Here is a 25842-nt window from a genome sequence, read left to right as displayed (position 1 = left end):
TTTTGGGTGATGAGTTTTCTGTAAATTTTAATCCCTGAAGGCTTAATAAAAAGGAACCATTTATGTGTTAAACCTGTGATCAAGTTATTAAGAATAAGTTGTACATGCTAATACTATTCTGAAACAAAAATACTGTAATATATGTAATTTCAAATTTATTTAATAGGCTTCTTTGCTGCTTGTTTGACCAGTTTATACTTTTTCTTTTCAGGGGTGTAGTCCCTTTTAGTCAAAGGAAAAAAATGTTAGAGAAAGCTAGAGCAAAAAATAAAAAGCCCAAATCTAGTGCTGGTATTTCTTCAATGCCAAACATTACTGTTGGTACCCAGGTAAGTGATTAGAATGAAATGTGTCTTAAGGGACAATGTTTCTCTTCAAAATCACTTTCGTCCCCTGTAAGCAGTTTTACAAATGAATGTCATTCAAAGTACCAGATTCCAGTAGCATGTATGTGCTCTTTATTCAGTAGCTGATTAACAGAGATTTCTGCCCCAGTGTCAGTAGGTTTCCCTATGAGGCAGGGTTCCCAGATTTGCCTAATTTTAAGAACCACTTGGCTCTCCTTACCTGAAACGTTCCTTCAGTTTGTTGGAGGGTATGGCCTGAACATCAGCAGGCGATAAACCGCGGGGCAGTTTGAACGATACTGCTCTCAGGGATGTTGTCAGCGTAAGGCAGGAGGCTTCGTCAGATCTCTGTTTCGGCCAGTTTCTGTTGTTTGAGTCTGAGATGGTCTTATGTGCCTGTCTCATAGATAGGTAATTTTTTCAGTACCTCTGTGGAGCAGAGTGTGTTCCGAGGACTTCTGCTGGCTTCGCCATTCTTTCAGGGAATCTGCAGAGTCCTGTCTCCTCTGTTTACGTATCTGTGTGAAGCTGAGTTGTCTTCATACACTTGAGTCTTAAGTGCTGTATCATAACAGATGGGATGCAGAAGCAGATATGGGAATGTCTTTCTGTTAAATCAGATATTAAGAGATTTGCAGAAATGTAAATAATGCCACTTTCCCTGCTATTCTTTTTGAGAATGTAGTTAGTTATAGTTCATAAAATTGTTTCTATTAACTTGGGGTTTATTATTGTTAAATATTTAAAAGTTTCTCAGTTTTAATAATACATTAAGTACCAACTAGATAGGATCCAAATAAAAGATTTTGAGTCCTCAGTAATATTTAATAGGGAGAAAGGGTTTTGATACCAAAAGAGTTTGAGAACTGTTGTTATACTTCTCATTCATTAGATTCTCTAGTAATTTTATCTTCAGGATAAAACTTGATACATATATTCATTATAGCAAATGCTGAAATAAATATTTTAAGGGCTTTTAAATCCCTGTCACTTAGACAGTTTTTTAATTTCTTTTACTTACACAGGGTGGTGCTAATTTTGTCATCTTGCACTTCCCTTCACTTGTTTTTTTCTCATCACAAGGTGGTATTACTTACAATTCCTATGTCTTAAAAAATCGTCACCATTTTTAGCTGTACTTTTCAGCAAAGCCCAGCTTAAATGTACCCATTTTTGTTTGTGTCTCTTTTGTTGTTGAGGGGCGTCATATTTGCAGCTGTCTTGTTCTGACTCCTTTCTTGGCCTCCCAGCTAGGAAGTTTTCAGTGATTATCCACTATTTTGAAATTTTTGTTCAACCTTCATTATTTCTTTCAGTTGCTTTGGACAGATCTTTCTCTTTAAGAAGCTCCCCTTTTCCTGTTTAGTCCATGTTCTGATTTTTGATGTTCTCCAGTTCCTTGTTCACCGGACTCACATAATAGCAGGATATCCTAGCATTTGCCTTATTAGCTTGTAAGATGACGTTACTATAGACAAGGAGAGTAGAAAAAATAATTTAAAGATGTACTGAAAAAAAGTTTTAAAATAGCATCGCACTAAATTGCTGAGAGGTAGTGGTGTATTTTGGTGGTAGAGCTAAGATTTTGTTTTAAAGCTTTAGAAAACTAGAGATTAAAGACAGTCACAGCCACAGAACAGGGAGGGCACTGATCATTTAGAGTGTCCATAATTGAGAGGTATGCATGTAGCAGCGGTTCCTTGGGATATCTTGTTTATGTGGGACCCTGAATACAAACCTTCTTGTCTTGAAGGTGCATTTATTTTTTATAGGAGGACATTAATAAACAACCTACCTTCTAATATAATGTCTTAATCACATTTCTCTTTCAAATATAGGCTTTTTTAGAAAAAGATTTTATTTGACAGAGTGAGCATGAGCACACGCAGAGGGAGCAGCAGAGGGAGAGGGAGAGGTAGACTCCCCATTGAGCAGGGAGCACGATGTGGGGTTCGGTTCCAGGACCCTGGGATTCATAACCTGAGCCGAAGGCATAGGCTTAACTGACTGAGCTACCCAGGCGCCCCCCAAATACAGACTTTGTTATTAAAGATTTTTATTTATTTGAGAGAGTGAGCGACAGAGAGAGCACGTGAACGTGAGTGGGGAGGAGGGGCAGAGGGAGAGGGAGAAGCAGACCCCAGCTGAGGAGCGGGAGCCCAATATGGGGCTCGATCCCAGTACCCTGGGATCATGACCTGAGCCAAGGCAGACACTTACCCAGTTGAACCACGCAGCTCCCCTGTTTCACCTTCTTCTGTGTCACGGTTAATTAAAAACCACCAAACACATGATCTTCACATATGCCAGTGTCAAGTACAACATAATCATTAGTTACTGGATGACTGGACAGAATGTCAGTAAGACTGAGCTGTTAGAGAAATGAGAGATTTCCTGGAATGATGTGTATCTTTAATTTGGAACTATTGTTGGTGCGTGTGATGGGGCCACCCTGCAGGTATTGGTTTTGGAGTGTGACCTGAGGGTGCTCCTCGGAGGTGAGAAGTTTTAGGTTATTCAGTCCTGAACTCAGTTAACTTCTAACACTGATGTTAACAATTTTTTTTTTTTATGTAAGAAAAAAACCTATAATATCCAGTGAAACTTCTGGTTTGTAGAAAACTATAGTCTTCTGGGGGAAAGAAATACCCATAGAGATGAAATTAAGAGAGCCTGAATACTGTAGAGCATCACAAATTAGGAAAGTAATTTCAAATTATAAGAAGACAACAAAAAGTGTAATTGTTTTGTTCACATTTTTTTTTTAATGCCAGCCTTTAAAAAAAGTTTCTTCTCTGTTTCTCTTCTATTTCCTTATAGCAGAATGGTCAGGATAGTTGGTGCATGAAATTAATTTGTTGTATAAGGTGTTATTTTCTTAGCAAATGTGCTGGAATTATTATTGCTCCTTAATTTGGGGAACAAGTTATCCACACCCCCCCCCCCCCGGGATTTCATTTTTTTGTGAGAGAGAGAGCACAAGCAGGGGAAGCGGCAGGCAGAGGATGAAGCAGGCTCCCTGCTGAGCAAGGAGTGGGATGTGGGAATCCCTGAGCAGAAGGCAGACGCCTAACCAACTGAGCCACCCAGTTGTCCCTGGGAACAAATTCTTGATAGAGACCTTTTTTGTTTTGGGGTTTTTGTGTTTTTTGCTTTGTTTTGTTTTGTTTTGATAGAGATCTTTAAGACAATGCTTTATCAGCATTATTGTTGGTGTTGACTGTTTTTGGAAAACCTAGGAAATAATACTTTTATATATTGTATTTTTATACATTTGAAGCAATTCTTCTAGTTTTAAAATTATGTCATTTTGATGGTGATTCTTTTGTATGCTAGGTATGCTTAAGAAATAATCCTCTTTATCATGCTGGAGCAGTTGCTTTTTCAATTAGTGCTGGCATTCCTAAAGTCGGTGTCTTGATGGAGTCGGTGTGGAATATGAATGATAGCTGCAGATTCCAACTTCGCTCTCCCGAGAGCTTGAAAAGCATGGACAAAGCTAGCAAAACTGCTGAAGCTAAGTAAGTACTCTAACTAATCATGGTTTTATACCAGTTTCTAGTTTGTTCTATATGTGAGGGAGCTAGTCAAGGCTGACTTATAGGTGCACAGTGACAGAAGAGGGCTCGCGTGGTGTGTCTCATGAGGATGCCTAAGAGTTTTGAAAGGAGTCGGTCAAATTTACTGTTTGCAGCTTGGTTAATATTTGTATATTTTAGTTCTTGATGTTCAGCTGGAGTGACCATGTAGAGATCTCTTTTGGTGTCTTTGTTTTTTCATTAGAGTGTGTCCTTTGCCATGGGGTTGTGGCAGTAATAATGTGTTCAGCCTTACCCGTATCAAGCCAACTTTGCCCTTCTCTCTCCCTGTATAATCATCTTAATTTTTACCTAATGTCTCATCTGTGTCTTAATCCTTGGAAGGGTTTTACAAGTTAATTTGCTGGGGAGGGAAATTCTATAAAGGATTTGTAAATTTTTGGGTTGGAGGGATATGCGAACAGAAATACCACATAATTGTGTGGAACCCACACACAGAATCTTATTGTTGGGGAGCTAGATACATAGATCTTAGTTAACTCTTGTACTTTTAGGAGCATCTACTTGTCTCTAAAAATATTGGTATATAGTGTAATTTGGTTGTTTGTTATATGAACTTAAAAAATGTTAATGAAGTCTATAACCTTTATTCTTAATCTTATAAAAATATGTGCCTTACAGAAACATGGATGACTAATGTTATCATATTTCAGAAATAACATTTTAAATATTTGTATGTATATCCTTTTTAAAAAATGTATACAGGTGTTGAAAAGAGATAATGGGGATTGACTATACATAGAGATTTTTAAAGTACTGAAATTTTTTCATTTGCTCAAGTAAACGTAAACTTGCTGTCTTTATCGCTACTATTTTAATGTTAAAAATGAAAATTGAAGTTTAGAAAACACAGGGATTACTGTTAAATAAGTTAAAATAAACCAAAGCTGTTATAACTTATGCCAAATTAAGGCTTCCTGCTTTGTTGTAGTGTGCTCTAAATCTCTCTCCCTCCACTTTCTCCCTTTGTTTTGTTTTACAAAAGAGATTTATAGACTTCCTCTCTAATTACAGTGATTTTTATCCTAAAAATAAAAGTAGCAAAACACATTTTCATTATTTATGAAACTTCGTAAAGAATGGTTGAAATATTTTTGACATGCCACAAATGAGTTTAAATTAGAATATGCTATAGAGATTATGTAATTTATGAAGTTTTTCATGTCTTCCTTGAAATTTTCCATCTTTATTAATAAATTTTAGTAAAAAAGCTTAGTGAAATTAAATGTTAAGAACATAGTCATTTTCATGTGAACACTCTTCTTTGCTAAGTCGATGCATTCACTTTAAAGGCATGCTAGTGATTAGTCAGTATCGGCCTGATTCCACCGTCACAAGATTTGCAAAGCAGCCGTGAACGAGTGTTCGCATGTGCTTGTACGGAGTGCTTTGCCAAGATGCTGGTGAAAATAATACTGGTTTTCTGTGGACTTTTTCTAAACTCAGGTGACATTCCTGGTGGAGGTGATAAGAGATGAGGGGGTTAAGATGATGGCCCTGATTATAAAATATACCAGAATGATCTATATATAACAAATTTCTTAGTATAGGTGACTATTTTTCTGACTAAAAAATTGACTCTTCTGCCTTTTAATGACTGAAAGTATTTATGTTTTTACTATCTATAGAGTATCATGTAGTTGTTGACTGTAGTTGTCCTCTTAGGTAGAGTTAATGGAATAACTCAGTGCAGAGGGATAGTTTATAGTTTATTAATTCTGTGGTTTCTCATTTCGGTTGTAACAGATGATGGTTCATCACCAGATGGTTCAAGAATAAATTTTTGTAAGCCATTGTGAGTAGAGTTCCTTCTTTGAACTCTAAGGAATTAATGATCTAGTTGGCATTTTATTTATTTTCCTTTACTATTTTCTCAGTTAAATTGCTATGTCCAAGTCAGGGTTAAGTGAAGTGTGAAACATGTTTGCTCAAGAGGCTTAGGCTAAATTGAGTGTAGTTTTTGTTGTTATTCCTAGATAAGGCGTATCTGAATCATTGTTCCATGTTGTTGATAGCTTTATATGGTGTATTTTTCTTTCCTTTTGAAACATTACTAAGAATTTGAAGTATGCACTGTGTACCTTTTTCAGTATCTTGAGTCCTAGAAATAGACCACTTTGTACAAGTTTTTAATATTCCATTCCCTTACAAGAATAAGCTTGAGTCTTAAAAATCATCTGACAAGTCCCTAATACTTTATTTCCCTAACGAGGAGATCTTATTTCTAATCTCAGGCCTGAAAGTAAGCAGGAACCAGTGAAAACGGAAATGGGTCCCCCGCCATCTCCGGCATCCACGTGCAGTGATGCGTCCTCCATTGCCAGCAGTGCATCAATGCCATATAGTAAGTTTTATGTGTGGCGTGTACTTGCTGGTCCAAATCAGGTCCCAGGCAGACAGCTGTGTTCACTCAGTCTGTGATTTGAGGCAACTCTATAAATACCATTTTTCATACTTTATCATATCAATTGTATTTCTGCCAGTTTGATTGTGTGTGTGTGTGTGTGTGTGTGTGCGCGCGCACACGTGCACACAGCTTCGTTAAAATGAGGAAAAAATGGCGTTTACACTGTTAATTTCTGTTGTTTTTGAGAGTTATGTTGTTTTTTAATTTGTAAAATGCTTTACCGTAAGAGTAGGAAGTAATGCCACTAATTAGAATATCTGCCCACCTTTGCTGAGACTGTTTTTGTTGTAAATTGGTTATGGCTGGGTCACCATTCTTGCTCAGACTTTGTAGAATTTATGAACCTAGACTCACTATTGCACCTTGGATTTAAAGAGTATTTTGAAAGGTCCTCAAAATAAATTTATTTTGTAATGTATTTACTTTGTACCTGACAAAACTGAACGTTAGACTTCAGTAGTTAGTTACGTAATAGTTTTAAGAATAGCCTAACAGGTCTATTTTTTAAACCTTGGTCAGATAACTCTAATTTTAAGGGTTCAAAGTAGGTTTTTTAATTTCTTCTTTGTGATGTTTGCAGTAGTGTTAATATCATTAGACATTGACAGATGATATGAAGTCATTTGAATTGAAAGTTGGTCATAAAACATAAAGCAGTATTTCACAGAATTGTTACTTAGATAGCTCAGTTATGTGTCCCTTTACGGATGATCTTTTGTCACATATTTAGATGAAATCTATAAAGTCTCTTTTACATTTTCTTTTTGGTACTTACCATTTTGTTGTTGTCTAAGAACGACGACGGTCCACCCCTGCCCCGAAAGAGGAGGAAAAGGTGAACGAAGAGCAGTGGTCTCTTCGGGAAGTCGTTTTTGTGGAAGATGTTAAGAATGTTCCTGTTGGCAAGGTTTGTTCAAAATACGTAAGAATTATTTACCACCAGAATTAGAACAGTATTGGTTATCCAAGAACTTACGGTTGGTGAGTGTTCATCCCTGTCCTCAAAGCTGCTTCATTTATCACTTTCAGTGAGCCCTTAGCCTGTTGCGGGTATCTTCTCTGTCCCTGAAGATGAATAGATGACTCTAAGTCCTCTTCTTCAACATTTATGGTGATATGTTGCTCTCTTTTAAAAAAAGTGTTAATTTGGAATAAATTCATATTTGCCGAAAGTTGCAAGAGATTATATGTATGTATTTTAAGATTGTTACTACTTTTTGATACACTCCATTCTTTGGAAATGTTAGTTCTGAAGGAGAGATCATCTTCTATAACATTTAAAAACTCCCTTAACATTTAAAACTCTTTATTGTTTTCAAGTCACCTTCTAGTTTCTTTCCCCTTCTTTCTGGAGAGGGTCTTGCTTTCTAAGAAAACAAGTGGGTAGAGTCCATCAGCTGGAATGCCACTGATTTCACGTTTCCTTCCACACATACTGGAAAACGAAATGGATCTGTAGCTGCAGAATACCTGCAGAGTAAAGGTTTTCCTGATCGCTCATGTGTTTCTGAAGTTGGTGGTCTTCCATTTGTACTCAAGGGGAAGAGGAGGTATGCCATCCCCTATAGTTTACAGAGGCTGTTTTCACACCATCTTCCATGTGACTGTCAAAGCAGAACTGTCGTTTGTGGGCAGGTGTTTCCTCTGAGAAGATTACACGGGCTCAAAATTGGAAACCGAGTAGCTGAGATAGGACTCAAATATTCTGGTTGCAAGTCCTGTGCTTGTCTTTCTGTACCCAGCTCACTCTCTATCTGTGTTGCCCAGAAGGGTAGCCACTAAGTATATATGTGGCTAGTAAAGTTTATTAAACTTAAATAACATAAAACCTCAGCTCTTTAGTCCCATTAGCTCCATTTTCGGTGTTCAGGAGCCACTTCTGGCTAATACCTACCATCTCAGGCAGTGCAGATATAGCACATTATGATCTTCACGGAAGTGCTTTCACACAGCAGGGCTCTTAACTAGTAAAGAGGGAGGATGGGAGAATCTCAAGGGTTATACTTCATTTTTGTAGCTGATGGCTAAACATCTCCTGGCTGTAAGTGCTGGCTGTGTGGGTCAGTTGCTCTCTGGTAAGCCTCGAATACAGATGTCAACAACAAAGCTTTGGTGAGTCTGTTGAGGTTCATTTTCTTTTCCAGGTTCAGGTTAGTTTTATAACTTGTTCATCAGTAAAGAAATAGAAGAAATTAAATGCCTTTGATGTTAAGTAAGTTCAGTGGATCTCATTTGCATATTGATTTCATAGAAGTTGGTTAATACTCAGTATATTGGGCTGTGCTTCCAGGTGCTAAAAGTGGATGGTGCCTATGTGGCCGTAAAGTTCCCAGGAACGTCCAGTAATACAAACTGTCAGAGCAGCTCTGGCTCGGATGCTGACCCTTCCTCTCTCCTTCAGGACTGTAGGCTACTGAGAATTGATGAACTGCAGGTAGGTGTAGAAGGATCCTTCAGCGGGTGGGTGTGGGGCCTGATGGCTTGATTGCACTCCAGAGTTTGAGCGCAAGTTTCCTTTTGTGTCATGTAGGTTGTCAAAACTGGCGGAACACCGAAAGTTCCTGACTGTTTCCAAAGGACTCCTAAAAAGCTTTGTATACCTGAAAAAACGGAAATATTAGCAGTGAATGTGGATTCCAAAGGTAAAGCTTTTTGTAACTTTTTCAGTTGGCATATGTTATATTCTTTTAATACTTGTGTAGTAAATGGGTGGAGGATAAAGTGATGTGAGGTGTTATGGTAGTTTTTGTCCCTTGTGTGTAATGTTATATAGCGAAATGAATCTACATTTCAAACGTGACCACAGATGTTAAGATTTGATGGGCACTTTATTAGAAATTACTAAAGATGTATAACATTGTTTTTTACATTTATGTTTTCTAAAGGTGTGCATGCTGTTTTGAAGACTGGAAATTGGGTACGGTACTGTATCTTTGATCTTGCTACAGGAAAAGCAGAACAAGAGAATAATTTCCCTACAAGCAGCATTGCTTTCCTTGGTCAGAATGAGAGGAATGTAGCCATTTTCACTGCTGGACAGGTAATAGAGGCTTATTTTTGCTTTTGAAATTTGGTAGGACAACATTGACATTTTTGTAGAGCCTAGGGGTAGGCTATAATTTGCTTGTTACTAAACTGTTGAAGAATTTAGAATATCAGGCACGATTAATACTGGGTTTCTTATTTGGCCACTATAAACTGAACTTATTTGAAAATAAATATACCTGTTGTAAAAATCAAAGATGCATTTTTGATTGGGAACCAAATTTTATTATTTCCCCTCTTTTGTAGGAGTCTCCTATTATTCTTCGAGATGGAAATGGTACTATCTACCCAATGGCCAAAGATTGCATGGGAGGAATAAGGGATCCTGATTGGCTTGATCTTCCACCTATTAGTAGTCTTGGAATGGGTGTACATTCTTTAATAAATCTTCCTGCCAACTCAACAATCAAAAAGAAAGCTGCTATTATCATCATGGCTGTAGAGGTAACTTGACTACTGAAACTATGTGGAGTTTTAATTCACAAGATGATGCTAGAATCTAGGGAAAACAATCCTGAACAGATGATTTGTTAACCCTCTCTATAGGTGGTGATGAGAGATGAGTAGACCAATGATGACAGTGTAAGTGCTTAAGGCATGCACAGTGTTGCAGGAGCACAAAGGTGAGGGATATAAATCAGACTGTGACTGGAGAGAAGGCTTCTCTGAGGAGTTGATGCCTGAACACAGCTTTGAATAGTCAGATAGGAGTTTCCTAGACAACAGCTGAGGGTGGGAAGTGTTACCCCTAGCACCAAGAACAGCCTTTAATGAATCTCAGTACATTGGGAGACTCTGTAAGTTCTATTGATAAAACCAGAAGGTAGGGCTCCTATGGGTCAGTGAGTAACAAGTGCAAAGTCTGGAGAAAGGCACTGGGGTGCCTTGTGTGCCAACCTAAGGGGCGTATGAGCTTTCCCCTGAAAGCTAGGAGGAGAAGGATTTTAAACTGGCTTTTTAAAAGAAGTGTAGGGAAAAAAATAATAAAAGAAGTGTAGAGACCAGATAAAAAGGTGCATGAAGTTATCCAGGTTAGAACAAAGTAAGCTTGAGCCCTTGGATATGAGGAAGAGGGGATGGATTCAAGAGATCTTAAGGAAGTAGAAACTCTGAAGCTTGGTGCTGGTCATCAGTAAATGATAGGAAGGAGATCAAAGCTTCTGATTTCAGTGTGGTTGGTGGGGAGAGGGAAAAATAGGAGGAGGAGCAAATGGGATGAGGGAAGAGGCTCAGTTTAGTTTTGAACATGTTATAGATGAGGTGTTTGTTAGATGAAGAGACAGGACTTAACTGGAGCAATCTGAACAGAGTTTGACCTGACTTACATATATTTTCAAAGGATCACCATTGCGCTGCTGAGAATACCAGGAGGCAGTTTAGAAGTAGGGAGGCTTGTGAGGGGGCTGTTCAGATGATCCAGGTGAGAGGGAATGGTGTCTTGGCCCAAGAGGTAGAGGTATGAGGGAGAAGGGATTTGATTCCATGTATACTAGATACGGTTGATGGTAGAGCCAACAGGATTTACGTATGGCTCAATACAGGTGTCGAACAGAGGAAGCAAGAGGGCCAAAGGAAGGAGGAATGAAGTTGGCATTTATAGAGGTAGAGACTAGGGATTGAGCAGGTTCAGGAGGGAGAGGTGGACAGCAGGAGTTTGGTTTTAGACATGCAGAGTTTAAGGTGCCTATCAGATATCCAAGGGGAGCCAATAAATAGAAAGTTAGATCTGTTAAGCCTGAGGATCCAGAGCAGGATGGACTTAGGAGCTGACAGTACATCTATGATAGTAGAGGAATTACACTGAATGCGATTATCAAGGTCATGGAGAAGAAAGGAGGCCTAGGGACTGAGCCATGAGAATAGTATCAGCATTTAAATGTCCAGGGAGATAAAGAAAAACCTGCGTATGAGACTGAGAAGGAGCAGTGTCCAGAAGGGTTGGAGGGAAACTAGAATGAGTGTTGTCTTAGAAGCCAGGTGACAAGTATGTGTCAAGTAGGACGCAGTGATCAACCATGTACAGTGATGTTGTTGGCCGGGCAAGGCAAGTGCTGAACGTGCCTGGGGATTTGGCTCCCATCTGGGTCATTCTTGATAGCGGGGATGAAAGCCTGATTAAAGGGTGGGCCAAGGAGAAAATAGACAACCGTGAGGAGATTTCCTATAAAGAATGGAAATAGAACTTGGTATGGGGGCTTACTGACCCTCCATTAGGTTGGAGGGGAAAGCAAACTACTTAGAATTGCATCTAGAATAGTCTGAATCCAGGTACGCCTGAGAGCTGCCAGTAAGCTTGTTGTCTGGAGACACAGTGCTCATTCTGGTTTAGTTTTGTTTGTAACATGTTAGACTAGAGGTTCCAAACTGATAGGGCTGTGGTTAAGGAGGTGGCTATGGCCTGAACTTGGCCCCTAGAAGTAACCTCCGTCTCATTTTAAAATTCTTGGTCGGTTGCCAGCATTTAAAAACCACAGGAATTTTCTTTAAAGTCCACAGATTTTCAGTTGTTCTTAAAAAAATAGGAAGATCTGGGAACACTGGGCCATCATAAAGCCATTAGCTGCCCCCTTTAGAGGCTGTATGTGGTGTCTCCAGTTCATTGCAGTTCCCCATACTTAATTGCTCTGAATGTTGCCATTTATTTATGATCCAGTTTGTGTTATCTCTTTACCCCTGGCCGCCTCTGTTCATTTGTATTATTCCTTCAGATGTTTCTGTAGTTACTTGATTCTGTGACCCCTGCACTCTTGTCAGCATCTCAGGGGTAAAGATGAAATGTGTCGTCATCCCCTGGATAGCGATAAAGTGCGCCATAATTTATCTTGTACTTCAGTGAGTTGGGCTTGGTGCACAGTAGACTTGTGAGAAATGTTGCACTGAATTCACTCTGCCTTTTGCTACAAGAATAAGTGATGAATACAGCATAGAGTGATGCAGACTAAACTCTTTTGCATGTAACACAGTAAGTGTGGTATTGGTGAGTCTCAGAGTGAGAGCCCATGTGGAGCAAGTTGGAGATGAGAGTTCCTGTAGCTGCTTCCAACCCGATGACTTGCTGATTGCTTGGAAACCTTTTACGTCGCAGAGTATCCTGACTTCAGTTACTTTAAATAGTAGTGTGCCTTTTAGTATTCGGAGAGCCTTTGACATATTCTCTCAACATATTAATTGTTTCATATATGTCACTGGACTTTGGACAGTTTAATCTTACGTACGTGTTCTACCTCATACCCTTGAACTGGAGCTTACAGTGTATGGGATCACCTCACCCCAGAGTCTTAGTGCCACAATCAAAATGGCCTGTCTCACCTGTGGCAGGTACTGAAAATAGTTTAACTATTTTTTGTTCTTCCTCCCCTTCCTATTTTTGTTTTACCTTTCCTCCTCTCCATCAGATTGGGGTTTGGAGGAGAGGTGGTAAGTGGTTCAAACATAGCTTTCTTCTTCCCTTTGTATTCCACACACTCTTTTCCCAGTTCTTAATTCTAGTTAAAAAAGAAACATTTACTTGTTTTCCAAAACTGATGCTTTATAGTTAGTCCGTTAAAATCTCTTAATTACAGTTTTACATTCTGAAAGAAGTACATTTGAACTCCTTGATTTATTCATGCCATGTCTTAGTGTGTTCAGATTACTATCAGACTGGCTTACAACCAACTGAAATTTCTTACAGTTCTGGAGGCTGGAAGTCCGAAGGTCAAGGTGTGGGCAGATTTGGTGCCTGATGGGGGCAACCTTTTGTTTCATAGACAGCCATGTATTCTCATATGGTGGGAGGGGAGAACTCTCATCTCTTCCGGTTCCTTTTAAGGGCCTAATCCCACCCACAAAGGCCCCACCTTTGTGACTTAGTTACTTCTCAAAGGTCCCACCTCCAAATACCATTGCATTGGAGATTAGCTTTCAGCATATGAATTTTGGGGGCCAGAGATACTCAGTCAATAGCATGCTGTTTCTTAGGTAGGTAGTGGAATGTTCCGTAAATTAACGAATATTACCAGGTATTTGGCAATGCAGTGCATTAGTTGTCACCTCTGAGAGACTGCATCTGTCGTGATTTTAGGGAAGTTGAAGGTTTTGGTTTTCTTCTGTACCACATGTGATGTAACTCATGAGCATAAGAGGGTATGAGTAAGCCTATATAAAATACAGAGAATGTATACCCTTTGTTTAATTGATTAACAGTACTAGTAGGATTCTAATTTGGTAGTTCCATAAGAACTAATATAAACCGGGAGTTGGCAGTCTTAACGGCAGATCAGATCCAGTCACTGTCATTTGTGTGTGTGTTGTATATGGTGGCTTTCCTGCCAGAGCCAGAGTTGAGTTAGTTGCAAAAGCTGAAAATACTTAGTGGTCCTTTACAGATAGTTTATACCCTTTTCTGTTCTGGCAGTCGTATACTGTGCTTAAAGGGGGCCCTTAGTTTTACGTCCTTTGGTAGGCTACCTTGTGTCTACTTACTTTCAGAGCCAATTATGTTATTGTGTGAAATTATAAAATTTTTGACTTGTGTAATGTGCTATTCAAATTCATTGGAGTTTTTTCCCTGATTTATCTGAGCACAGAAACAAACCTTAATGCAGCACATTCTGCGTTGTGACTATGAGGCCTGTCGACAATACCTCATGAATCTTGAGCAAGCGGTTGTTTTAGAGCAGAATCTACAGATGCTGCAGACGTTCATCGGCCACAGATGTGATGGAAACAGAAATATTTTGCATGCGTGTGTATCAGTTTGTTTTCCAACCAGCAATAAGGAAACTAAAGAAGAAGAGGGTGAGAATAAGAACTATAACAAGGTCTTTAAAAGGAATTTTAGGCGGTTTTGAAAATGAAATAGCTATTAAAGGGAAGGAAAGGAAATGACTGTGAAGAATGTGTGTACTTTTTCTTTGTTTTGTGAAACCTAGGAGTTTTGTCTGTCCTCTTAGGATGATCATGTAACATAAGCAGATAACTTCTTATCAGTATGCTTTGTTGTCTTGAGTTCCGTTATCTGATTATGTACAAACTTTATGTGTAATACTTAAAAAGATTTACTCATTTTATAATAGCAGATGACTTTTATTACCATGAGAATAATTTAGCTAGTTAAAGCAAGTTATACTGAAGCAACTTTTATCCCAGTTTTCAGAATGTACAAGGAAAAACAACCTAGTGAGTTATGAGATTTTTCTGGGAAAATAAACTTTTTTGCCCTCAGGGTTTTAATTGGTTAAACAAAAGGGAAATCTGCAAAACTAGAAGTGCGGTTGTGTGTTTTTCCTGATTCTAAATTCCACTGGTGCTACTCTGGTAGCTACATTTTTTTTTTAAAGATTTCATTTATTTATTTGTCAGAAAGAGAGGGAGAGAGAGAAAGCACACAAGCAGGCAGAGAGGCAGGCAGAGGCAGAGAGAGAGGCAGGCTCCCCGCCGGGCAAGGAGCCCGATGTGGGACTTGATCCCAGGACCCTGGGATCATGACCCGAGCTGAAGGCAGCAGCTTAACCCACTGAGCCACCCAGGCGTCCCTGGTAGCTACATTTAAAAAAAAATATTTTATTTATTTATTTGACAGACAGAGAGCACAAGTAGGCAGAGAGAAGGGGGGAGGTAGGCTTCCTGCTGAGCAGAGAGCCCGATGCGGGGCTTGATCCCAGGACCCTGAGACCACAACCTGAGCCGAAGGCAGAGGCTTTAATCCACTGAGCCACCCAGGTGCCCCTGGTAGATACATTTTTGAGTAGTAGTTTTGCAAGTTTTGTTTCTTTCTTTTCTTTTCTTTTCTTCTCGTTTTTTTTGTTTTTGTTTTTGTTTTTGTTTTTTTCTTGTTTTTTTGTAGGTTTCTAACCTTTATTTCCATATCATTAATGGAGGATGAGTAGTATATAAGCCTTGGCTGAGGTACTGAATTGTGGGTCTTTTTTGTACTTTGTAGTGAAAGCTGGATTTCAGTCTACTTATGAGTAATCTTATTTTTTAACCTTTGGGGGTTGAAAAGTAAGGCAGAATAAGGAAATAAGTCACATATTAAAGGTCATAGTTAAATCTGTCATAAGTGTCTGTTGCTCCAAGGAGGAAAAAATTAAGCTACTCATTATCTCTAGCATGTGATTTAAAGTACTAAAATACATAGCAGTTAGCATTTAATGGCCAGTACATACTTAATCTTAGTTATTTTTGAAGTTTAAATTGATCCTGATTTCTTCTCTTATGTTTCAGAAGCAGAGCGCTCTGAAAGAAATACATTTGCAGAAAGGCTTTCTGCTGTTGAGGCCATTGCAAATGCAATATCAGTTGTTTCAAGTAATGGCCCAGGTAATCGGGCTGGATCATCAAGTAGTCGAAGGTAATGTGATTTTTACCAGGAAAGTTTATTTGGCGGAAACAGAATCCAAGTACAGAAAAATGTATCTCATACCTATCGTATGCATGAATTGGTGGGTCCTTTTGCTTCGTTTTTGTTCCTTTCAGTATCACCCCAGGAAAAAGATCTGGTAATATCTAATTAGATTTTAAGTGTAGAAGAGTAGGATCTAGGATGCTTCAAAAATTTGAGATAATTTAGACAAGTAGTTCAACCTTGATTCTTCAATGTGTTTTAAGTTTATCATTCTTGTTTCCTAGGAAGTTCCTTTTTTTAGTTGGAGAACAAATAATAATAATTGAAAGAATGGCAATCTTTTATTTTCTGATTATTATTTAGGTCAATTTCTCAGATGTATTAATGATCTGGGAAGAAATGAAAGGCTGATGTGTATTGTGAATGTTGCTATTTTAAGATTTCAGGTCTCTGGGTTGTGGGATGGACAGACCTTAATAACATGTAGAAAATTACTAGGTGTTTGAATAGACGAAGAGTATAAAGAATTCAGGATATAGTTGTTTTCGTTTTTTGGTTTTTTTTTTTTGTTGTTGTTGTTTTGTTTTTTGTTTGTTTTTTTCCTGAAGGAGAAAGCATGTTTATATTAGACACGAGAGCCAGAGTTCTTGGACACTTGACAGATCATTGACGGAAGCACTGCTCACTGTGCTCATGTGATAGGTTGTAAAGTCTGCTTAAAATGAAGACTCTCTTTGCCTATTTTCTGTTCCATATCCAACTTTCCCTTTAAAAATGATTCTTCTAAAATTGATAGCTTCCCAGGTTCAAAAATGTCCTGAAGTGAGATTTGTCACAAACTATTTATGGGTGACCAAATTATAATTTAAAACAGTACAAAGACCTTATGTAGACTATACAAAATGGAAATTATCACCAGCTTATCTGTTTAGGACTACACTAGGCAGACGAAGTGTTTGGTCTAAAATGGAAAGCAACTTAAATTCTTCATGAAGAAATTAGTTTCTGAATTATTTCAGGTATTTCGTTTCCTCAGGGAAAATACAGGTGCAGATCAAGTTGGACTCTGATATGGTTGGTCCAATGCCAGTGCTGCCATCCTTTTTTCATGTAAGGATTATTTTGAAGGCAAAGACTAAAAGGAGCTTCAAGAGTGGGTGATGTGTTGCTCACAGAAATAATTTGCAGAGTAAGCTCCTTTGAGGCATTTGCCGAAGATTTCACTGCAGTGCTCTTAACCAGTTCAAACTCAGGGCTGCCGGTTGAACAGATGAAAGCACAGGAGTCTTATTATCCACGCCGGGCAGTAGGAAGTCCACAGACTCTGCTTCATTGAAGTGAAACCCTCCTCTAGTCTACAATGGATTTTCTAGGCGATGCCCCTTGATGAGTTTGCAGGCTGGGATTCATGAGCTGTAAGCTCAAAGCTGATGCAATTTCAATATTGAATGGAGTACTGTTAAATGTCTTCAGATGATGATTTGACTCAGAAGTTTTGTTATGTGACTCATAGTTCCTGAGTACAAAGGGCAGATTTAGTGGAAAGCTTGATTGATGCATCTGATTGCAGGTGTATGTACTCTAGAGATTATTAATCTGGAAGACACATGACCTTCGCTTTTTTGTCACAGTGGTATGTTTGAACATGACTGGATTCTAAGGCTTCTGTAGCATGGATATAACGTGCTTACAAAGAGGAACTTACATCATCCTTGAATTCTTCCATATTGTCAGAAAATACGATGACTCCAGGCAAGCCTATACGAAGAAATGTCAAAACTCTGAATCTTAGCAGCCAAGGTGGTATCTCCTCAGTATTGTCCTCAGCCACTGAGGATACAGGTGAATCTTCATGAATTGTGTACAGCATCTTGAAGAATAATTTTCTTTTTTTTGTTTTTTGTTTTTTGTTTTTAAAGAATCTATATGAGGAGCTGGGCGTTATACTTAAAAATGTTCCCAAGACCTAATGAAGAAAAGTGGTTAAGGACAATTTTTTAAAATCACAAAGGAATGACCCCCTCATTTAATATTGAATTGACTACATCACAACAACAGAGTTGGGAGTTTGCAAGTTCAAGATGAGACTATGGTCTCAATTTATCTTCATTTTAACTTAGTCTACTCTCAGCTAGAGGTTGGAGAATAGCCCACATATGTTTTCTTTGGCCTGTGCACTGTTACAGTTTTTTGTTTTTTTGTTTTTTTTTTTCTTTAAAATTTGAATGCCTTTAGATAAGCATGTATGCCTCTAGTTTGCCATCACTCCCTACTTCTTAGACCTGACTGCCCTTTCCTTAATCGATACTGTCTTCCTGCCCCAGTAGGCATTGAGTTTGTGACCCTGATGTAAGCATTCTTCTTAATAGGCCCCAAACATGCATTTATTTTCAGGTTATTTGCAGTGCCTCCCACTTAATTGCTGATTCTTTCTTTCTCTCTCTCTCTCTTTTTCTCTGTTTTGAGTAAGATACACTAGGATACCAAGTGTCTGTGTTGAGCTTAATTAAGATTATTTAGGAACATCACAGTGTGAACAGTCACCCTGGTGTGTGCTGTTACCTGGTAAGGAGCCCGTCTTTCTCTCTGGGTGAGGTCTTTGGACAGAGAAGTGACCTCGACTGAAAGAATCCCTGTGCCCTGCTCCCCTCCATATTCTAAAAACTCTTAAACTCAGACTTGTAAATTGGGAGAGGGAAGACATCAAAGATACCATAAAATTTAACTGTAGGTACTTTTTGATAATGAATACTATAGTAACTAATATATTATTTGAGACTGTAAAATTTACTTTGCAGAATCTTCCAAAGAATGCTTCTGTTCCCAAGGGTATCATCATATATATATATATAAGCTTTTTAAAATAGACGTGTTCCTGAAAGTAGCCTCTAAAAGAAATTTTTGTAAAAACTTAAAAAAAAAATTCCTCATAAAATGGAAAGTGTATCGATATGGAAAACCACATTTATCCTTGGATTACACAACAATTATAATTAGAAGATTCAAACATTAATAAAAATCTTTCTAAACTACTTATTTGTAGACATATAATGCTCACCTGGTAAGGTCTTTCACATCAGAGAAATATCATGTCTTTGGGATTAAATCTGCATGGGAGAATGAAGTCCCTTATGTGTTACCTGGCCCTTACAGTTGAATTTTTAGTCTTTATTCATTTGGAGACTCTAAAATTGTGACTGATGGAAGGGAATTTGCCTTATGTGCTCTTTCTTAATTGCTGTTAGTTTGTAACGTTAATTTTGTGGGCTTTGTAAGCTTTTATTCAGAGGTATAGATTTTTATACAGGTAGTTACCAGTTCCCCTAATAAGATCTGTGTTTGTGATTATTTCCTTTTCTTTTTAGTGATGTGCACACCTTTGCAGTGTTTTTTTTCCCTTGTATAGCAGGAGGAAAAAAAAAAATCATGCCCAGACATTAATCTAACAGCACATTTTACAAGCTCCAGTTTCATTAATTTCTTTGGGATGCAAGTTGTACTGTTAAAAAAAGACTTTTTTTTTGTATAAAAAATAAATCTAAATTGGTCTTTGTTTTAAGACTACTCACTGTGTGGACATTAGTTTAATTGCTTTTGAGATCACAGCAAAGGGATTTATTTAAGTGAGCTAACAGTATCGGTTTTGTGCTAATCAGTATGTCTGCTGATGTCTATTATTAAACTTAATTCTTACTGATTATAAACAGGGGACAGAAAAATTTTTTTGTCTTAATGTTCAGCTGTTTATTTACCTTAATTGTATGAAAGATTATTTTCTAATCTTCACTGCAAGTTTTGTTCCCTGTGCTTAAGTTTGTGTGGGAGCTTAATATAGTGGTTTTAGTGCTGAACTGGGTGCCCCCAGTTTCATTTCTATCCCTCACTGACTTACTCTGTGATTCCGGAATTGGCATTTGTACTTCACTTCCCTTGCCTGGAGTATTTGCTTATAGAACAAACTTTGATCTCAGATGAGAAGTTCTGTGCACCTTTTCATTACATTTAGCCATGGTAGTGAGCTCCAATTTTGTCCATGTTCTTCTAGTTTGAGATTACGGGAAATGATGAGACGTTCGCTGAGAGCGGCTGGTTTGGGTAGACATGAAGCTGGAGCTTCATCCAGTGACCACCAGGATCCAGTTTCACCCCCCATAGCTCCCCCTAGTTGGGTTCCTGACCCTCCTGCGATGGATCCTGGTAAGATCTGTTATTTTATTTAGTACTTGACAAAAAACTAAGGTCCTGAAAGAAAGGAAATTGAACATTTTAGTGGGTTATTTTGAAATCTGAAGTATTTAGAAATAGCATAACGAGTAAACCGTAACTAAATTAGTTGTTGAGATTCGGTCTGGGGGTGGGGTTATAACTTAAAAAATAAAATTCTAGAAGCTCTTTCATTGAAATATATATTTCCATACTGGCAAGAAACTAGTTAGTCATCTGTCACAATAAGTCAATAATTGGCCTAGTGGATTCCTTCTCTTATAGTTTGGAAAACAAGTTTCTACTTAAATCTCTGTTGGATTTGACCTTTGGCTTGCAGAGAAAAGCCTTAAGGCCAGTTAAGAGAACATGTTAGGAATATGTTGCCTATAATGATGTACATCCTGCTGTTCTGTTTACTGAAAGATGGTGACATTGATTTTATCCTGGCCCCTGCTGTGGGATCTCTTACCACAGCAGCGAGTGGCACCGGTCAAGGACCAAGCACCTCCACCATTCCAGGTGAGAATCTGTACTATTTTATCTGCCTAGGCATTTGGGTTTCTGCAGATCTGCCCTTAGCCTCAGGGAGACTTCTTTGGCTTGAAAAATATCTAATTCGCTGAATTACATCTCCCATATGTCAATGAAATTGTGTGTGTGAACATAACATTTCATCAGTCGGGAGTTGTAAATGTGTTAATGTGTTTAAATTCTCTATACTGAAGTTACTAATTTATTACTTATAGTAGAATATTTTTCTGGTGGCTTATTTAATAGATACTTGGTATGTTATTCCAGAATATCCTTTTACTCTGTCTTGTTTACTCTTGTTTTGTTACCAAATAAATCTCCTTAATTACAGGTCCTTCCACAGAGCCATCTGTAGTAGAATCCAAGGATCGAAAGGCCAATGCTCATTTTATATTAAAATTGTTATGCGACAGTGTTGTACTGCAGCCGTATTTACGAGAACTCCTCTCTGCCAAGTAAGAAGTTTAATATACTTTTGCTATTAAGATTTAGCTTAGCTCCTTTTACTATTTAAGTTGATCTGGCGATGTATGGACAACAGTTACCTACTGTGAATTTAAAATAATTAATCAAAACCTAGCATTGTATTCCCTCTGTGATTAACCAAGCGCTCTTCAATGAAAGGCCTTTCTTAGTATAATTCAGTATACACTAATTGAACACAAACAACTTTTATGGAGCTTGATGTGGAGGTATATACGTGTGTGTGTGTGTGTGTGTGTGTGTGTGAGAGAGAGAGAAAAAGATCACAGTATAGTTATTCTCCATGTGAATTCATAAATTCTATCACTGGCAGCTTAAGAACTTTAAAAATGACAGATTCTTCCCCAAACTTGCACTAGAAGTATGACTGTGTAGGTCTGGGATGGGGCCTGGAATCTGTATTCTAAAACTCTGTGGATGATTCTGATGGTTTCTTTGGATATTTTTTTGGCTTACAAAATCCTAAATGAGATTATGCTGAGTTTTTGGTAAGTATTGTGTGGCAAATGCTCATTCACTATTGGTAGATTATAGCTCCGCTTTTAGCCTGATTGTTTATATTCCTTCACAAACTCAGTAATAGGCATTTTTATAAAAGTTAGCTCTTATCTGTGCCAAACTATACTTGTATTAACTCTTCTAACAATAGCAGTGTGGAGTAGGTAATATTATTTACATTTTATATTTGAAGTAATGGTCTTAGAGGCTAATTAACCTGCCCAGGGTCATGAAACTAGTGAGTCGCACAACTGGAATTCAACTGTGGTCTGTTTCTTGATTCTAGAATTGAGACTCCCAGCCATCATCCTTATGCTACCTCCTCATATTTAAGAACAAGGAGGTGTTTTGAGTTATCATTGAAGGCAAGAGTTTTGTTTAAGGCTTATTGGCCTTAGGCCATAATTACCGAACATGTGAACTTCTGATTACTTTAATGAAGGCTGCCCCACTAGTAAAATAAGTCACTGAATTGGAAATAAGCTATTACTCCAGAAGCAGCTTACTAATTTATTAGTGGTTGGAAGCATAGGTAAGAATAGTATATAAACAAATACAGTTTTTTCTATTTTTATTTTCTCACTTACCAGTTTTAATTTCTATTTATGGTATTTTTAAAGGTACTATTTTGTATCATTTCCTCCATCATTTGGTGTTACCTAAAAATTTATAGTGTGTTCTTATTCCCTTTCTCTTAATTTTTTTTTTTAAATATTTTCATAGATGTCTGGATGGCTCAGTTGGTTAAGCGTCTGCCTTTGGGTCAGGTCATCATCACAGGGTCCTGGGATCGAGCCCCACATGGCGCTCCCTGCTCAGTGGGGAGTCTGCTTCTTTCTCTCCATCTGCCCCCCACCCTTCATGTGTTCGCTCTCTGATGAATAAATAAAGTCTTTAAAAAAAATTTAAATTTTTTTTATTAGAGTGAGCATGAGTGTGCACGAGTTGTGGGGGGGGCACAGAGGTAGAAGAGGGACAGGGAGGCTCTCCCCACTGAGCACAGAGCCCTACACGGCACTTGATTCCAGGTCTCTGAGATCATGACCTGAGCTAAAGTCAGATGCTTAAAGTGAGTCACCCAGGCACCCCCCCCCCCCCCCCCGCTTTCTCCTCTTAGCCCATTTTGCATTTCCACAGTGCATTTCTAGTTCACCAGTCCTTTATTTTAGTGTCAGTAGCAGTTGCTCTCCCCCAACCCCTTATCTGAGAAAATACATAACTTACCTGGAAAACAGTCAAAATGCCATTCTGTTAATAAGCTTGTATTATTGATGACAGCTTTGAAACAGATTAGAGGAAAGGCAAGGTTCTTTTGCCTTTTAGGTGATAAGCCTAGGAATTCTCAAATTGGTCCTTTGTTTCCTTTTTTATATTTTAAATATAAGACAGTTAATTCATTACTTCCAATTTAACGTTCCCCCTTCCCCTACCCACTGACCTCCCTCCAGTCCCAGGTGTGGGTGGTTGGGTTTTGCTTTTATAATACAAGCTAAAGAAAGTGAATGTTGGTAAAATTATCCTGGTTAGTAAAGGTGCAGAGGATTTTATTCTTAACCTGAGTAGAGGTGGTATGAAGCTTGGGAAATAGGTAGGGAGAAGAGTGAACAAAAACACAGAAAAGGAGAGGTATGAATATTTTAGGGACCAGTGATGCACCTGATCAATAGAGGAGGATGAGAAGAGGAGAGCAGTAGCCAGTGGATCTGCAAAACTGAGTTAAAGCCACCACTTTGTTCTCTAGTCCTTGGGCTTGAACCCTCCGAATAATGGCTTTGGCTAGACTAATACTATCAGTGTGGGTTTATAAGAATAATAATGTGATGGTTGGGTAAAAAAGGATTAAATAGGCAAGAGTAGAGACTGGAGTTGATCAAGGGTTTGGTTTTTATGCCTGCCTGTCGTCTTTAGTGTGTGTGTTACAATAAACTGAACTGGAAAACAGAAAAGGAGGATTAAATGCAAGAGCAAAAAAGTTGATTTAGAAGGGAAGACTTCAGGAAGAATCCAGATTTTTTTATCTTAATTTCTAGTAGCAGTGCTACTGTTGGCTGACTAAGTCAGGTAGAGAGCAGGTTTGGGTAGACAGGTGATTTTAGTTGTTAGACATGTTGAATGTGAGGTATCATTGGGAAATCCTAAGTAGAGTTACCAAGTAAGCAAGTGCGGATGGTGGTACTATGTTATTGTTACAGAAGGAGTTCTTGCTTTGGTGGATCAGAGAGGAATGCACAGGTGGTTGAGGACTAAGTTTTGGGAAATGTAAAGGATCCAGGAGGGAATAGAAATTCAGGGAAGAATACTGAAGGTACATTTTTAAGAGAAAATAGATAATAATAAGTAACCTTTATTGAATACATTTTATTTGCTAGGCATTGTGTTAAAAGGTTTTTAAGTAATAATTGAGTATTACTTAGTACAACTAAGTAATAGTTGTATGAGATAGAGGCAGTTACTACCCCCACATCTAGAGAATACTAGTTTGACTCTAGAGCCCTTGGTGATTCTATTCTTTAGTGTCACTAAGGCCATGGAAGGAGAGCATGCTTGAGAGAGACAAGGATTCTTAGAGAGGAGGCTTGCTTTCTTAAATGGGATAGTAGAAAGTAGAAAATACCACCAGTGATTTTCTTTCACTCTTAGGACATTATTATTTAATACAGCAGAACTACTTTTTTGTTTCATCATGGACACCCATTTCTTTTATAATCAAGGAGGAAAATAATGGTTAATTTTTTAAAGGCTTTATTTATTTGAGAGAGAGTGATTGAGAGAGAGCTCATAGGCAGTGGGGAGGGCAGAGGGAGAGTCATACTCCCTACTGAGCAGGGAGCCCAATCCCAGGACTTTGGGATCATGACCTGAGCTGAAGGCAGACGCTTAACCAATTGAGCCACCCAGGCGCCCCTGATTACTAATATTTTTATGTATAATTTTTCTCATTTTAGGGATGCAAGAGGCATGACCCCGTTTATGTCAGCTGTGAGTGGCCGAGCTTATCCTGCTGCAATTACCATTTTAGAAACAGCCCAGAAAATTGCAAAAGGTAATTTATTTCAGGTCCTTTTTTAAAAGGGTGGCTTAGTTTTTAATTTGAATAGATTCTCCTCTACATACATAACATTCAGAGCTAATTTCTGTGTCTTGAAATGATATAATTGTGTAAAAACTATCAGTTTATTTCTTTCACTCGTGTGCATTTGTGTGTGTGTAAAATTCATGTTTGCACCTTTTCCAGTTATTTTGTCTTCTAACTTTCCACCAAAAAAGCTGGTGTAATTTTTAAAATTAAAAAAATTTTGCATAGTGGGTAATGCAGTGACTAATATTTTGAAAATAAAGATGGATTGCTGATAGAACCTGTCAGTGGTTAATTGGTGGTAGTGATACAATTTTATAGAAATAATAGGCTAGGTGTCTTATTGGTCTTCCTTCTGACTTGGAATTCCTGCTTCATAGAATGCAGTAAGGAATATTGTCATTTCCTGCCATCCAGCCTTTAAAAGACAAACATAGTTTAAAATACTGGCTATAAAACTTATGTGATTTTCTGTAATTTGTTAAATGGAGCTAGAACTTTATTTAATCGTAACTGCATAACGCAGAGCTGTCGTTACATGGTTATAATTACACTTTGCTTTTACTTTGTACCAGAATTGACTGAATTTCTTGCACACTGACTTGTATATTAATATTTGAAATTAGTATGTAGTTGTTTTTGATTTATAGTATGTAAATGTTAGAGCTTTGGCATTTGAGTAAAGTAGTAGATGGCTATAATTAAGGCCTTTGGTGATACCTGAACTACTGTGTTCTTAATCTTTTTAGCTGAAGTATCCTCAAGTGAAAAAGAGGAAGATGTATTTATGGGAATGGTTTGCCCATCAGGTACCAACCCTGATGACTCACCCTTATATGTGTTATGTTGTAACGATACTTGCAGTTTCACGTGGACAGGAGCAGAGCACATTAACCAGGTAAGCTGTTTTTTATTTCCCTTTATAAATGCTGTCTTCAGGTCCCTTTTTCCTTTTTTCCCTTTCACCGTCACGACATTATAGTTCTTAGCTCTGGAATTCTAACTCTAGTATTTCCTTTTATTCTAAGTTACAAAATTCTCTAAAGGAAATTAATTTTTATTTAATTCCTAAATAAGTGAAGCAGAGGAGTTGATCGTTACGTTAATTATAAGATACCTTGAAAATTAAGAAATCTTCACTCTAAGTTGATCCACAGTTCTTGATACAGATTTTATAACAGTAATGCCTTTTGGGGGGTATGATAAGAGTTAGTTTTGCCCTACCGGTAATCTTTGACTTCCACTTGTATAATACTATAAAATGTGTTTTCGCTGTACCCATTTATTACTCTTTGTTTGCAGAGCACATTAGTTTTGTTCTG

General features: G+C 38.0%; 1 protein-coding gene across 6 annotated transcripts in view; it reads left to right on the top strand.

The window, feature by feature from the left end:
• Positions 1–25842, top strand: part of UBR5 (ubiquitin protein ligase E3 component n-recognin 5) — a 139778-nt gene that overhangs the window by 72956 nt on the left and 40980 nt on the right. For 5 of the 6 annotated variants that reach the window (XM_059394957.1, XM_059394956.1, XM_059394953.1 and 2 more), the window contains exons 13-27: positions 212–329; positions 3684–3868; positions 6181–6290; positions 7148–7260; positions 8644–8787; positions 8884–8995; positions 9239–9393; positions 9645–9842; positions 13967–14177; positions 15606–15732; positions 19772–19923; positions 20356–20451; positions 20795–20918; positions 24390–24487; positions 25270–25418. In XM_059394957.1, the coding sequence (XP_059250940.1) occupies positions 212–329; positions 3684–3868; positions 6181–6290; positions 7148–7260; positions 8644–8787; positions 8884–8995; positions 9239–9393; positions 9645–9842; positions 13967–14177; positions 15606–15732; positions 19772–19923; positions 20356–20451; positions 20795–20918; positions 24390–24487; positions 25270–25418 (2092 nt within the window). The remainder of the gene's footprint in view (positions 1–211; positions 330–3683; positions 3869–6180; positions 6291–7147; positions 7261–8643; positions 8788–8883; positions 8996–9238; positions 9394–9644; positions 9843–13966; positions 14178–15605; positions 15733–19771; positions 19924–20355; positions 20452–20794; positions 20919–24389; positions 24488–25269; positions 25419–25842) is intronic. The other variant, XM_059394958.1, reaches the window with a different exon arrangement.

The sequence above is a fragment of the Mustela nigripes genome, chromosome 3 (assembly GCF_022355385.1).
Source record: "Mustela nigripes isolate SB6536 chromosome 3, MUSNIG.SB6536, whole genome shotgun sequence".
Classification (NCBI taxonomy): Eukaryota; Metazoa; Chordata; class Mammalia; order Carnivora; family Mustelidae; genus Mustela; species Mustela nigripes.
Note: the sequence above shows the minus strand (reverse complement) of the source record. Positions and strands in the feature narration are given on the sequence as shown.